Source organism: Podarcis muralis, chromosome 4 (assembly GCF_964188315.1).
Source record: "Podarcis muralis chromosome 4, rPodMur119.hap1.1, whole genome shotgun sequence".
Taxonomy (NCBI): Eukaryota; Metazoa; Chordata; class Lepidosauria; order Squamata; family Lacertidae; genus Podarcis; species Podarcis muralis.
In genome coordinates this window covers 57,456,483-57,472,727 of record NC_135658.1, presented here as the reverse complement: position 1 = coordinate 57,472,727, position 16,245 = coordinate 57,456,483, and the positions used below count along the sequence as shown (strand labels likewise).

The 16,245-nt window shown below is 44.4% G+C and overlaps 1 protein-coding gene across 1 annotated transcript in view; it reads right to left on the bottom strand.

Annotated features, from left to right (window-relative positions):
• PDXK (pyridoxal kinase) overlaps positions 1-15,071 on the bottom strand; it is a 49,437-nt gene extending 34,366 nt beyond the window's left edge. The window contains exon 1 of the mRNA XM_028727314.2: positions 14,612-15,071. Coding sequence (XP_028583147.1) covers positions 14,612-14,704 — 93 coding nt within the window. The 5' untranslated portion in view covers positions 14,705-15,071. The remainder of the gene's footprint in view (positions 1-14,611) is intronic.
• Positions 15,072-16,245: the final 1,174 nt, after the last annotated feature.

The window sequence follows — 16,245 nt, the reverse complement described above, 5'->3', positions numbered from 1 at the left end:
CAGGATCTCAGTGTTTGAGTTCCTATAAATACTGTTGAGGGGTGTGGTGAGGAAGTTCCCAGGCTAGTGTGCCTTTTCTTCTTTTGTTCCTTAGTTGCTTGAGGGATATCTTGAGTGATTTCTTGAGTGATATCCTGAGTACCACTTAGGTGGGTCATTAGGTGTGGATTAGTTGCTAAAGCCTTAGTGTCTTGACCTCTTGAACTTTGTGAAGAGTTTTTCTGAGAAGATGGCTGTAGTTGTGCTCTGGCTTGGCTTCGTGTATAGGGGCGAGCTGTGGTTTTGTGGCCTGTGCCAGCCAGATCTGTGTAGGGATTGCAGGGGGGTGCAGCATCCGGAGGTGCCATCATGGTTTGGCTACTGGATGGTGTCTGTAATTTATCTGTGGAGAGGGTCTGGGTTTGGGTCTGGTGTGGTTGATTGGTGATGGCGTTCTGTGTGCCTCTGGATCTGGTGTCAGTTTTTGTGGGGAGGGCTAATTTCCAGATGTCTGATGGCTCCCTAGGACACACTATCTACCGGAAAAAAACACACACCAACCGCTACTTACATGCACAATCACACCACCACCCTGCACAAATAAACTCCGTAGCCAAGACTCTCATCTCCAGAACCAAACGCCTAGCTGACAAAGACCACTTGACAACTGAGTTACAGATTCTCTCAAATGTGTTAATTGCCAATGGATACCAGCAAAACAGGGTTACGAAGCTAATCCAAAAAGAAACACCCCCCAAAAACCAAGACACAGAAGAAAACAATGGCATGGCCCTCCTTCCTTATATCAAGGGCACCACAGATAAAATTAGCAAAATCCTCCATAAACACAATATCAAAACAGCCTTTTGCGCCAACCAAAAGATAGCCAATATCCTCAGAAACCCCAAGGATAAAATCCAGTTGGAAAACCAAGGGGTCTATGAAATACCCTGCAAAGTCTGCCCAGCCACGTACATTGGACAAACAAACAGACGAATAAATGCACGTATCGCAGAACACAAGAATGCCGTCAAAAAAGAAGAAAAAACTTCCTCTCTTTTCCAACACATGAAAGAAACAGGACACGAAATTAATTTTGCAGATTCCAAATTGCTCTCTAACATGGAACATCACCACAAGAGAATAATCATGGAAGCCATCGAGATAGAGAAACACCCTCACAACATGAACAAGCGTGACGACACATCCCGCTTGCCAGACATCTGGAAATTAGCCCTCCCCACAAAAACTGACACCAGATCCAGAGGCACACAGAACGCCATCACCAATCAACCACACCAGACCCAAACCCAGACCCTCTCCACAGATAAATTACAGACACCATCCAGTAGCCAAACCATGATGGCACCTCCGGATGCTGCACCCCCCTGCAATCCCTACACAGATCTGGCTGGCACAGGCCACAAAACCACAGCTCGCCCCTATACACGAAGCCAAGCCAGAGCACAACTACAGCCATCTTCTCAGAAAAACTCTTCACAAAGTTCAAGAGGTCAAGACACTAAGGCTTTAGCAACTAATCCACACCTAATGACCCACCTAAGTGGTACTCAGGATATCACTCAAGAAATCACTCAAGATATCCCTCAAGCAACTAAGGAACAAAAGAAGAAAAGGCACACTAGCCTGGGAACTTCCTCACCACACCCCTCAACAGTATTTATAGGAACTCAAACACTGAGATCCTGCTCTGTTCCAGTAACAAGAAGCCGAAAGCACCAGCCTGAAGATGACGAGTGAGACCTCGTCGAAACGTCGCCTAGACACCCCAACTTTTACACGGGAAGACACCCGAGGACACCAAAACCTGCATATATATATATATATATATATTTGTGGGGGGCATGACTCATTCTGGGAAATTCTAGCCTAAGGGGGGGGGGAGAATTACTATTAAAAATATTGCTTAAAAGAAATACATTTACAATACTCAAAAGCTATGTTAGAAAACTATCTTTATTTATTTTAGATCATTCAAAATATCACAAAATAGTGTGCAAGCTTTCAGAATCTCTACTATTCTCCTCTTTTGAATTCTCAAAAAAAAAAAAAAAAAAAAAAAAAAAAAAAAAGCAAGCTTGCTGCTACCTCAATATTATGAATTTTTCCTATAGGTCAACATGACTGCTGTTACGTTTTGTAAAACTGAGTTCCCCTCAGATAAAGCTGCTTTAAAAATGCAGCGTAATCTCAGAGTAGAACATAATGGCCAGCATAGGTCAACCAATCATAAATTGGTCCTACTCAATTTGTATCTCTTGTTCTCTTATTATTTAGCACAGCACATCAAGCTTATATAATGGGACGACATAGTTTAGCTGTATTTGAAAGAAATGAATACAGTGAGGTACCAAAATCTCATTAAGATTTTGGAGATATATTCCTGGGGCAATAATGCAATACAGTGGGTAGGCAATTGACTTAAAAGATAAGGAACAAAGCAACAATAATGCATCACCCTGGCAAGAGGCATTGAGTTAGCTATTTCAGGGTGTAAGAGTGGAAACAATGCTGATTCATGTATTCTATTATGACCCTGAAGAGGTCATGATTGTCCAAAGTAGGAGTTCACATTTAACTCTCAACAGTTTTACTTTATGCAATTTTGAGAATTTATAAAACCAGCAGCAAATGATGACTATTGTGTAGAAATCTATGGCTTGTCATGAAAACAGAAAATAAACTCTTGTAGTTAATGTGGACCAATAAAGTCAATGACCAGTATCCAAACAAACTGTACAGTTAGTTCCATGAGCCCAAGGAAGGCCTGAGACTTGTTCTTCTTTAACAGTGCGTTCCCCCACCCCCGGAAGATACATGGCAAATAGCTTTTAAAATGAAGAGACCTTTACAAACTGTGCTTAGCCTGTGTGTCTGCTGTTCAAAGAACAAAGGGCCCAAGTTCTCAGTCTTATGCTCCCAAGCATTGGAACTCAAGACGTCAATCATTTAGCTGCACTGTCAACTGCAATATTCTAGCAAACGTTAATGAAACTCTTGGGGAAAGTATGCACAATTCCTGCACCCCCTTTTCAAAGTATGTCTTTGTACCTTCAGGACCAAATATTTGAACCTAGACCAAAACGTGCAGCTTCAAAATTCATGCAATGAGAAAGGGATCAGGAAGCCCTCTGGTGAGAGCCAACTGACTCATCTTGCTGCTAAGCCACAGAGGTGTGAAGGAGGACCTGCTGGCACTCTGCTTCAGGGCATGGAAATGGAGCCTGGTGCAGCACTTTCAATCCCTCCCTTCTCAGTGACTCTTGGGGGGGGGGGGAGGTTGAGAATCCAAATTCTGTTGATTTTTTGTGTGGGAAAAATACATATACATGTTATAAGAATTGTAAGGTCTCAAAGATAGAATATTCATAAATGCACACATATCTAAATATATAAACCATGGGTCTGAAATAGTATGGGAGAGCAATCCTGAAGCCATTTTGACTCTCCCAAGGACCTCAAATATTCCTCTGCAGTAAGAGAGGCAAATGGGGAAAGCCTTCCCATTGTCTTTTTGCTTGCAAATCCTGTCTTTAAGGGTGCATTTGTGTATGAATAGGGTGAGCCTGTGACCTGGATTCAGGAACTAAAGTATTAACCATCACAAAAGAATGGCCAGACTTTCCAGGTAATGTAATCAGTGACAGGTATGCGGGTAGACAGGATTTCTGCTGTAGACTGCCTCCTTCTGTGATGTATGTATGATGTTTTGTGGGGGCTACAGGGTGGGCAATTTCAGGAGTCTTTATAAGGGCTCAGGGTTCTCCTTCCCTCCCTCCATGTGGTGAGTGGAGATCCTCTTGCAACAGTTTATTTTCCTTTTCCTTTAATAAAGATCAGGCTTACTAGCCACTTTGCTTCTCAATATACCGTACTTTTCCGTGTGTAAGACTAGGTTTTTTAAAACCAAAAAATAGGTTTAAAATTGGGGCTCATCTTATACACGGGTAGTGCTGAGGGGTGTTTTCTTAATTTGGAGTCCCCCAAAATAAGGGGCGTCTTTTACATGGAAAAATATGGTACTCTGGTAAGGCCTCTGCTATTTTTCTCCTACCAATAGGGAACCCACTTAATGACTTTGTATGGAGGTCTGGAATAACCCATAAGGGAAAGGGAGCAATTTTTTCTTCTAACAACATTAAAGATAATCTCATTCACATAGTCAGAAAACATCCTGAAATGTGTATCTGGAAGTTGGGCACATGGAAAAAGGCCACAGCCCTTGAAAGACAATATTCTGTACTGCAGACCACAGCATGGTTGTGCTGTGATGACAGGTGCAAAACCTGAGGCTAAAGTTTAAGGAGCAAAGCCAGCATGCACTTCTGAATTCTGAGGGTATGTGCCTAGCCCTTCATTTGGATCAAGGATGCTGTTATGAAAACAGCAGATGTTCTTCCAACTGAAATTAGAAATGTGTTACTACAGGCTTCTAACTGAGAGAAAACAAATGTGTCACACTCCAAGTAAAGTTTTCACTTGGATTTTTAAGAATTTGATTACTACTTTGTGGAGTGCAACTCACTATTTATTTGCACTTAAGTGAGAAAGCAACCAGCTGAAATTAACTCTGGTGCCCTAACAATAAAGGGCAGCTTTGAACCCCTGATGTAGAGATAGAGAACTTTGTTTGTTATGTCAGTTTGGCTTTGCTGTTTCTTCTAGTGCTCTGTACGGACACCCTATCTGCCCCGTGGCCCTCATTTGTGGCCCCTGGATCGCTCCACTTTGGCCTGTGCTGCCATAGCAGCCACCCAACTCATATTCATCCCTGAGGCAATTTGGCAGTGCACCCCCCAACCTTCTCTTGTGAAGCCACCTGGTAGGTCCCCTCCTTTTTGTGGTTTCCCCTTTTTCTTGCTCATGTTTGCTCATGTCTACTTGCTGCTGGACATTCCTGCTGGACAAAAGTCCCCTCTAGGCCACTCAACCTAACCTGTAGCAATCAAGGGCTGTTACAACCCAACTCAAATGAGACCTCTGAATAGGTCCAATTAGGTCTCAACCAAATCCAGTGCACAGATCTGTTGTTGTTGTTTAGTCGTGTCTGACTCTTCGTGACTCCATGGCCCAGAGCACGCCAGGCACCCCTGTCTTCCACTGCCTCCTGCAGTTTGGTCAAACTCATGCTGGTAGCTTCGAGAACACTATCCAACCATCTTGTCCTCTGTCGTCCCCTTCTCCTTGTGCCCTCCATCTTTCCCAACATCAGGGTCTTTTCCAGGGAGTCTTCTCTTCTCATGAGGTGGCCAAAGTATTGGAGTCTCAGCTTCAGGATCTGTCCTTCCAGGGCTGATTTCCTTGGGAAATGGGACTCTCAAGAGTCTCCTCCAGCACCATAATCCCAAAGCATCAATTATTTGGCGATCAGCCTTCTTTATGGTCCACCTGCACAGATCTAGTTTCTACAAAGGGCCCCTCCAAACTGGAGTGTGTGTTTTGTGGGTGTATTCTGCAACCTGTCAGTGACTCAATAATAATCCATTAGTAGTGGATTTATACTAAACTATCCACACATCATTCCAGTTTATTACTTGTTCTATGGTGCTTCTGCATTATTGCTATCTGGAGGGGCACCACTGATCTAATAGTGCAACAACCCTCTATCACATTGTGGCATGAAGTTAGAGGATTTCAGCATGAAATCCCTTCTAACTCTACCATTCTATGACATGCACCAACTGGAAACAAAGCAGTATGTCTGTTTCAAAGGTTTTACAGGCACAAACGTTATTTAAAGTAGGTCATGAATAACCAGCCCAATACCATCATGAGCACAAATCATCCTGAATGCAAGTAAAGAGGATGGCTGGAAGAGTCCCAAGTGCTTTTCATTTTCTAATTTTAATTTATCCTTTTATCAACTCTGTGAAACAGAATTGGCTGAGGCAACAGTTCAGCCAAAGAGTTTCATGGCTGAATGGTGATTTCAACAAAGATTGCACACCCATTTAATCCCAACTATGCACACTGTCCACTGCATAATAAATGAAATCTGTAGTTCCCAGGAGAGTCATAGACTCAGAGCTAGAGGTGGTCTTGCAGGCAAATTAGTCCAACACCATTCTACTCAATGCGGAAATAGAGTTAGAGCATCCCCGGTGCCTCTGCTCCCAGGAAGTGAGAGCCCTAAAAGTCCAACTGTTATTACCATTAAGAAGCTTCTCCTAATGTTCAGCCCAAATCCACCACCATTAAGTTCATTAGATCTACTCTTGCCTACAGAGCAGCAGAGAACAAGTCTTTGCTCTCTTCTACGAGACAGTCCTTCAGCACTTTGAGAATGCTAACATGACTCTACTTCTGTCTTTTCTCCAGGATAAAATATACCCAGTTCCCAGTACCCAGTGTGGCGTAGTGGCAGTAGACTTGTAATCTGGTGAACTGGGTTCGTGTCTCCGCTCCTCCACATGCAGCTGCTGGGTGACCTTGGGCTAGTCACACTTCTCTGAAGTCTCTCAGCCTCACTCACCTCACAGTGTGTGTGTTGTGGGGGAGGAAGGAAAGAAGAATGTTAGCTGCTTTGAGACTCCTTTGGGTAGTGATAAAGCGGGATATCAAATCCAAACTCCTCCTCCTCCTCCTCCCCCTTCTTCTTCTTCTTCTTCTTCTTCTTCTTCTTCTTCTTCTTCTTCTTCTTCTTCTTTAAGCTATCTTCGTAAGAATTGTTTTGCATACCCTTGACCACCTTCATTGTCTTTCTTTGAATCTGTTCTAATTTGTCTGTAGCTTTCTTAAGTGCTGCACCCACCACTGGGCATAATAATCCAAAAGATCCAGCTAATGTGGAATAAAGTGGAACTACTGCATCTCATGACTTGGAAAATTTGGTTCTGTTAATACAGCCTAAATAAACTCTCACTACCCTTCTTTGCAGCCACACAACACTTGCTGATTCATGGTTCAGCTTGTGAAGTCCTGAGGTCCAAAGATTCCCATATACAACTGCCAGTGCTAATTTTTTTTAGAAAAAGAGATGCCATAACACACCATGAACACCTCCCTCGTTCTCTTAGAATGGCAATGGTGCCCACCTGAGAGGTGCCGGAACTGAGTTCCAGCGAGTGCCGGCTGGAAAACAACCCCTTACAACTGCCGAGCCAGGTATCCTCATGTAAAAAGCAAGTACAACTATATTTTAGCTTAAAATAAAAGTTGGTCTTGCTACAATGGACACATTTGTTTGTTTGCCACAGTGCAATAAAGAAGATAAACATGCTGGTAATTTGATAAATAACCTCATAGTTTGCACACACCAGTGGTTTTATATGTTTGCTTACAAACATGGGCAAAGAGTCTTGTGGCATCAGCAGTGGCAGCTGTCCCTCATCACCACTACTGGTTTCACTCATATATTTTTTTACCTCTTTACTACTGTTCATTTTGATTTTTAAAACAGCTTTCATGCCTTCTATAAATAGGAGTGAAACGTCAGCATGACTCAGAATGCTGAAACATCTTTCATTTGTGATTCAGGGCAATTTAGCCTACAGAGGTTCCACTGCTCAGAAAGACCACTAACCTCTGCCATCAGGAACAGCTGCCACTAGAGAGGACAGATTAGCTTCACAGCTTCTACATTGCATCAGAGCATATACTGGCATGCTCTGACGTCTGCTCCAGCACTGACTTGCATGATGATTATCCTCTGGTGGAAAGGGGGGGGGGGAATCTTCTCTCTCTCCTAATATGGAGACACTTACCCAGAGCAGATTTTAAAGCCATGTGGTCTCTGATCAATAAAGAGAATGGTCCTCAAAACTCTGTTAAGTGGCAAATGAGATGTGTTCATAATGAAATATGCAGACTATTTAGGTATCACTGGTTCTGCCTCCATTCCATTCATAATTGGTCCAGATGGCAGGGGCTGGCAAGATGCCTGAGCATCACAGATATTCAAGGCTGAAAGCAAAATATTATAGAACTTCCTCTATCAGAAAACATATTTATCTTTCTCTCTACCAGCAAAGGCTTTATCAACACGCAAACTTGCTAGGTAGTCAAAATAACCTATGTCTGTTTCATATCCCTATCTTCAAAGATATGGATAACAATGCTTTTAACATTGTTAAAATATCTGTTTTAACAGATAACATATCTGTTGTAAGGATTAACTAGACACTGCATGTGAAACACTCTGTAATGTGCCCTATAAAAATGCCCATTAATTAATTCCAGTAACTCTTTCCCCAAGGTACATTCAGAGTCACTTTATAAGTTTTTAACAAACTTAAAGTAAAACAAAAATGAGGTAGCATTATGCTACTATACAATAAATTATCTTACGCCCAGTTAAAAGCTGTCTTATACAAGATCAGACCTTAGTTCATCTATCCCAGTACTGTCCATTCTGACTCTCCTTTTTAAAACTGGATTATGTCAGAGGTTTGACCTAGGACCTTCTGCATGCAACGTGTATGCTCTTTCACTGGGTTACAGCCTCTCCCCTAAGAAGGGAATCAAAGGAGAATAAAGGGGTCTGCACTACATCCTGATGTGAAAATACTGTTCCACATACATGTGCTGCTCCAGTATAGTGGGGAACTGCAAAAATACTAGAGAGCTATGCTGAGGTTGGGACGCGGGTGGTGCTGTGGTCTAAACCACAGAGCCTAGGGCTTGCCAATCAGAAGGTTGGCGGTTTGAATCTCCGCAATGGGGTAACCCCCCCATTGCTCGGTCCCTACTCCTGCCAACCTAGCAGTTTGAAAGCACATCAAAGTGCAAGTAGATAAATAGGTCCGGCTTTCCGCTCTGGCGGAAACGTAAACGGTGTTTCCGTGTGCTGCTATGGTTCGCCAGAAGCGGCTTAGTCATGCTGACCATGCTGTCTGTGGCCAAACGCTGGCTCCCTTGGCCTATAGAGCGAGATGAGCATGCAATCCAAGAGTTGTCTGTGACTGGACTTAACGGTCAGGGGTCCCTTTACCTTTTATGCTGAGTTAAAATTTTCTTGCCAACAAAGGTCCGTATAGTTAAAGCCATGGTTTTCCCAGTAGTGATGTATGGAAGTGAGAGCTGGACCATAAAGAAGGCTGATCGCCAAAGAATTGATGCTTTTGAATTATGGTGCTGGAGGAGACTCTTGAGAGTCCCATGGACTGGAAGAAGATCAAACGCATCCATTCTTAAGGAAATCAGCCCTGAGTGCTCACTAGAAGGACAGATCGTGAAGCTGAGGCTCCAATACTTTGGCCACCTCATGAGAAGACTCCCTGGAAAAGACCCTGATGTTGGGAAAGTTTGAGGGCACAAGGAGAAGGGGACGACAGAGGACGAGATGGCTGGACAGTGTTCTCGAAGCTACAAACATGAGTCTGACCAAACTGCGGGAGGCAGTGGAAAACAGAAGTGCCTGGCATGCTCTGGTCCATGGGGTCACGAAGAGTCGGACACGACTAAACGACTAAACAACAACAACAAAATTTTCTGGGACTGGTTGAGAGTTCAGTCACAGGATGCATGCCATGGTATAACCAGAAGTTCTGGTACCAAATGACTTAGCAACAGGCTGCCTTAACAACCACCTGAACCTATCCAGCCAAACAAATATATCCAACCATTAAGATGTTCCTTGGAGGCCTTTCTTTGACCATGCTCACTTTCAGAACACAGATGGGAGGGAGACCCAAGAGATGATCTTTTCAGTTCTGGTGCCCCAAACCATGGCACTCTCCTCCAAGGGGGGCGGGGAGTTCACCTTGCACCCAGTATGATGTCTTTTTGGTGCTAGACAAATTTTGTCACACCTTTTAGTTGATGTGTTCATTCATAAAGTGTTTTAATTTCACTCATATTTCTGCTCCATTTTTATGTATTATTGTTACTTTTCAGTGGCTCTGAAAAGCTTTGGCCTTTTTCACATCAACAAACTTCACCCTTTATGTATTCATTAAAACATTTCTGCTCCAGTTTTCAGCTGAAAGACCCTCAAGGAGGCTAACTATACCAACAAAAAATATAATCAGAAAGTAAAAGCAGCCGTCACCCCCCCCAAACCTCCTCCAACCCCACAAAACAGAACTCAGACAACAACTTGCTGGAAGCAATATATATATAGAGAGAGCAAAACAATCCAGAATTAGTTTACCTCAGCCCAAATGCCTATTGGAAAAGTCAAGTCTTCACTGCTTGTGAAGTTGTAAAGGAGCTATGCAGACTCCTCTGCAAAAGGCACTCTATGGGTCGCTGCTACAACTGAAAAAGCCCTGCCTTGTGCTCCCTCCTGCCAAGGGACACACTGCAGGGCTTCTGCTGTTACTCTGACTGCATGGGCAGGTTCATGCGGGTTTCTTCCAAATACTTTGGTACATTCCATCTATTCACAGCGTCTCAGCTTGTTTTAAGTATCCTTGTTTTAAGAAAACCTGCTCCTTTTCCCTTTTGGTGTATCCAAGAGCACATATAGAGTCCTTAAGTGGGTTCTCTATTGGTAGGAGAAATAACAGAGGCCAACCAGAGTAAACTGAAAAGCAAAGTGGCTAGTAAGCCTGATCTGAACTGTTGCAACAGGGTCTCCACTCACCACACACAGGAGGGAGGAGAACCCTGAACAATGGTGCACAAGCCCTTATATAGACTTTTGAAATTGCCCACCCTGTAGCCCAAGACCACTCCCCCTAAAACATCATACATATATCACAGAAGGAGGCAGTCTACAGCAGAAATCCTGTCTACCCGCATACCTGTCACTGATTACATTACCTGGAAAGTCTAGCCATTCTTTTGTGATGGTTAATACTTTAGGTCCTGAATCCAGGTCACAGGCTCACCCTATTCATACACAAATGCACCCTTAAAGACAGGATTTGCAAGCAAAAAGACAATGGGAAGGCTTTCCCCATTTGCCTCTCTTACTGCAGAGCAATATTTGAGGTCATTTGGAGAGTTAAAATGGCTTCAGGATTGCCCTCCCATCCTATTTCAGACCCATGGTTCATATATTTAGATATGTGTGCATTTATGAATATTTATTCTATCTTTGAGACCTTAAATTTCTTATAACATCCTCTAAATAACTGCTTAAGCATGGCTGTTGTTCTCTGTAGTGACAATGCAAGAAATTCATCACGTAGAAAGTAGACTTTGCTCCCTTAGCTCCCTGGCCTCTTAAGAGTCCCAGCACTTCCTTTACAGCCTCTGATCCTGATTTACTTTAGTTCACAAATAATAGCACAATTCTTAACAAAATGCTGATATTAATTTGGTGATATATCAGTGGTAATACTCAGAAATCCCAGGCAGAGAAACCATATCAGAAAATATCAAAACCCTTCTCCCTGACATGCTAGCTGTCTACAGAATGAGGTTTTAGCCTGAGGGTAGCATTTCATCATGCAATCCTCCACCTGCATTTGAAGTCATACAATCCCAGGAGGATGTACAATGAGATGCTTCTCAATGTGTGGATCAACCCTAAATAGCTCTTAGCTTTGGCAATGAAACACAAGCAATAGCATTGCTAAGTTCCACACACACACACATAATCGGGGTGGGTGGGTGGGTTCTGGGTCATTCCGACAGGATTCAATAGCAGTTCCTTCCTTGTAAGTGAGCAGCATATTTGAAATTTGCCTCAGTTGGCCTGTATTTCTACACCTCCCCCAAACTAATTTCCTTACAGTAAATGTGGGAAGAGATATTATCATTGGTCTTTCAAATGCTCAAGCACTACAGTGATTGGCAGAGAAAAGCAAAAGGGGGTGTTGGATATATTTCGACCAGTAGGTTGGTGCTGCTTTTGACTGCTAATCAGAGTTGATAATGCTGAGTACCAGGCAAAAAGTGAAGCTTGTGTATAAACCAGAAGTCACAAACCACAACTTGCTGTTTCTGGAAAAAATGTGAATCCCTCTCTCCAACCCTGCACTTCCGTCACAAGTGCAAGCACATTATGCTCTATGCTTGCAAGAAGGGCCATAGCAATTATTTACTAATGATCAGTAACAAAGGAACACAGAAATCTGCCTTATAGTAGGTCAGATGATTTGTCCACCTAGCCCACTGTTGTCTCTACTCTGACAATGACTCTTCCTTACATCAGTGATCTTCAACCTTTCCAAACCTGTGACTCACTTTTAACCCATATATATATTTATATATATTTATATATATTTAAAATATGGGGTTTTCAATTGGTAGGTTGGGACACAGTATATATATATATATATATATATATATATATATATATATATATATATATATACTGTGTCCCAACCTACCAATTGAAAACCCCATATTTTAAATACGTAATCGCCTTTCAAGTGGAAATCCCAGAGACCTTCTGCATATGGTTCCTGTTTTATACCATCAAGCTATGGTTCCCTCCCCAGCATAATATTTCCCTTCCACACCTGAGCCATTTTAAAACTTTGTTAAAAGTGAAGAGGCAGATGCACATTTAGACCTCTTTTTTTTGTTCAGCTAATACAGACACAACTTGGGAGGACAGACACCAGCACACTGAATTGCATTTCACAGCATTTCTAGGGTACTTAAAATTTTAAAATAATCCCTTCATAGGCTTACAGTGGCTAATAAAATGCTTAATCTTCACCATGGCAACTTTCTGCTGGTGATGTTTCATCAGGTTCCTAGCCTAGGATGAATTCCAGAAGAACAGTTCTATGGGTTTGCAGCCATAAAATGAGAGAAGGTGCTTAAAGCACCACAAAGACAATCTAGTGCTTTTGTGCTATCATAGTCAGAAGCTTAATTCAACAGGTGGACTGAGACAATGGCAAGTATATATGCTGAAGGCAAGATAAAAGATAATGATTTGGGATAACTCTTAGGATATATATTTTTTCACACTGAAATTTGCACTGGTAGCTTGTTTCTTTTTGTACGTCTGCTACAGTTGAAGCAGTAGCTGTAAACAAATGACGGCAAGTGATTGTACTTATAAATGGGATCAACCGGCTATATCAAATTTTACAGAGAAGCATTTTATGTCAAGCAATGCTCAAGGTCCTTTGGTGAAAAATTTAAAGGTTCTTTGGGTTTTTTAAGGCTACAATCCTATTCATATTTATCTGGGGAATACCCCATTGAAGACACTATGGCTTACTTCTGAATAAACATGTACAGACTTGCACTGCAAATGTATTTAAATGGCTATTTCATATATTGGGAAACGGAGATACTACCAAAAAAGAAGTTTATCCTTTGTTAGCACAAGTAGTCTGGGACAATGGCAGGCTATATAATCCAAAAATCCAACCCTAGTATCTGCTTTAGCTTTGAGCTCTCTCTGTGTGATGAACCTACTGACCTGTGCTCAGCTGGACAAATTCTTTTGGGAACAGGTTACTCATCTTACAGTACTGCATGGTGAGGTTACTCATTATTTACTTCTGTTGCTGCCTGTGCAATATGCTTGATGCAGTGCAAAAATCAATTAGCTGTGTGTAACATTTCTTATGAAGTGACCATTCTTTTCTGATTCTTTGGGAATCACATGACAGCCAGAAAGACTGCATTTTATCACAGCTATTTTAGGAAACGTAATTATGCAGCATTTGAAAAATGGTTTGAAGCTACATTCCAAAACATGTTGGACAGCACTGTAAGTCCCAAAAAATCCCGAGCTCTACCTGGAAACAAGGTGTCCCTCAATAAAGTCTAACTGTCATTAAAACATCGCCTAAAAACCACCACTGTTAACAGTACAGTTGTTGTTGTTTCTACATACTTTGCATTCCTGTTGGTACTATGTAGTAACACTGGCCAGCACCTTATGAATATACCATGAAAATCAGCAACACCAAAAAAGGGCCTGTTAACATAGACAAGCCAACAACAACAGAAGGAAAAGAGCCAGATTCGGAATTTTAACATACTTGATTCTGTGTTTTTAAAGCAGTGGCTCTTTGGAGGATCACTCATGGCGTTCAGGGGAGCTGCAGGACCGACCCTGGAAAGCCTTTTAAGATACCCAAATGAAAACATTTTATTTTTTTAAGGGGAAGGACGTGTCATGGCCAAGCAGCCTCGCCACCGCTGACACTTGCCATCGTTCCCCAGAGCTTAGAATCTGACACGTCTTCGTTTTGTTTTTCTCTCGGCATATTTCTCTGACCCTCGCCCTACTTGGCAGGCGCTGCTGCGGTTAGGAACTTGCCTGAAGGCAGCCGCTCCATAAATATATATATATGTGCACTGTACAGTATCTCCCTTCCGCCCCCAAAACACCCCAACCCCGAAGAAGGGGCGCTTTCTCCGCCCTCTCCCTCCTCCTCTCCTGATGCACAGGCTGAGGCTTGTGTCAGGAGGGGCTTCCTTGGCAGAGCCTCGCCTAGAGAGACCGAGGTGGAGCGGGAAAGAATCACTACACGCCTAAGCCCCACAGCTCCCTCTGGACTGGGAACGGCAAGTCTCTGCCTCCAGCCAGGCCGCCCGACGAGTGTCCTAGGCGCCCTCCGCGGACGCTGGAGGCACAACCTCGCCGGGATTTGCTTTCCCGGGCTGCGCGCCTCAGGCAGCCTTGGAGACGGCAGGAGGAGCCACCTGCCGCCGCCGCCGCCGCCTGCTCGGTTGTGTCCCTCCGGCTTGCCCTCTGTCTCTTCTCTGACACGCACGCACACATGCACACGCACACCCGCGCACCTACCTGCAGGGGGAAAGTGGCCGCCTTGTTGCCCACGTAGCCGCGCACGACATGGCTCTGGATGGAGAGCACCCTGCACTCCGGCTGCTCCTCCATGCCTGCGCACCCGCGGCGGCTGAGCGAGGAGCCGGGCAGTCAGTCGCGCGCCCTCTGCGCCCAGGACAGCGCAGCTCCGGGCGGGCTGGACCCAGCGGCTTTGCAAATCCGCCTCAGCAGCAGGGCGGCCAAGGACAGCGGCGCAGAGAGCGAGCGGGAGAACCGGCGGCAGGAGGGAAGGGGGGAAAGAAGAAAAGAAAGTCAGGCGATCGGCGCAGACACCTAAAAGTCTCTTCTTACATCACAGATGAGACTGAGCAGGCGGCAGCTCCCGCGAAAGCAATTTAAAGGCACCCGCACACGCCGCCCAGCGAGCAGGGGGAGGGAGGGAGGGAGCGGGGACGGCGCGCGCAAGGAGCCACCTGCCCCCGTAGGCCGAGCCTGGTGCGGGGTGGGCGAGGGGGGAGAAGGAAGGAGGAACCACGGGCGAACCGCCCACGTGCGACGCTTTCTGCGCCCGCGCGCGATTGCCCGCCTCCCTGGGAGGCAGGAGGAGGAAAGCTGCGCGCGAGAGGCGCCCCCGGTGAGGGGCTTCCCAACCCCAGCCTCCCTGCCCCAAAGCCCGCCCGCCCGCCCGTCTTCCTACGCGCTGAAGCAAACATGTAAAAAAATAAAATGGGGGTGGGGGGAGCGAGCTTTGTGGCACGCGCGCCCCACCTTGAAAAGACTTTGACAGATTGCTGGGGTGGGGTGGAGCCCCCGCCTCATAAGGCAGGCCGTGGCTCGACGAAAGCTGCTGTCAGTTATTCAAGGCGCTTTTGTGGTTTTAAGATTTGTTCAGCAGCGGTTTCCTCTTCCCAGTAGAGAGGCCCCAAGCCCTACTGGACCCTTTCCGTGGGCACGACAGCAAAGAGGGGCAAGTCTCCAGCTTCTGCATAATCGCTATAAAGATGCCTAAAATGGCCACACCGGGACACAAGCAGCCACGGCCAGCTGGAGGAATAATTCTCGCAGTGGGCTTCGCTTCCCGCTTAAATGCACATCTCAGTTAGGAGAGGCACGTGTGAAAACGATGAGATGCTTGCCCATGACAGTTGGGCATCAAAAGAGGTACATAGCAAAGTTACTGTGACCGCAAAAGGACGTGCACACGGAAGGAATTTATAGAGACCAAAACACACAGAAAGCTAATTCATTCTTCAGGTTCTGGATTGTTATCTGGCCAAAACAGCACTACCCATGCAAAAGAGGAAGGTATCAGTAGGCTGGGGGTGGGGGCAATGTTTGCAGGATTACAGAAAAAAACTAGAATAAAAAAATTAGAGAGAATAAAAACTGCAACATTTTGTTGCAATTCCTACTTGTCAATGTCTGTTAGCCCTGGTATGTACACTTCCAATTACCAGTCACTGGGGAATAGTTATCTTGTTCTGTTGCAATATTACTCGGTGATGATGGTGGGCTGGTCCGCATGGATCTGTGATATGATCCAGCAAAGTCATTCTAATGTTATTCCCTACAGATTTCTTAATGCATTTTAGAATTTATACCCCACTTTTTTCTTAAACCAGCTACCATAAAGACACCTACAAAAGTCCACA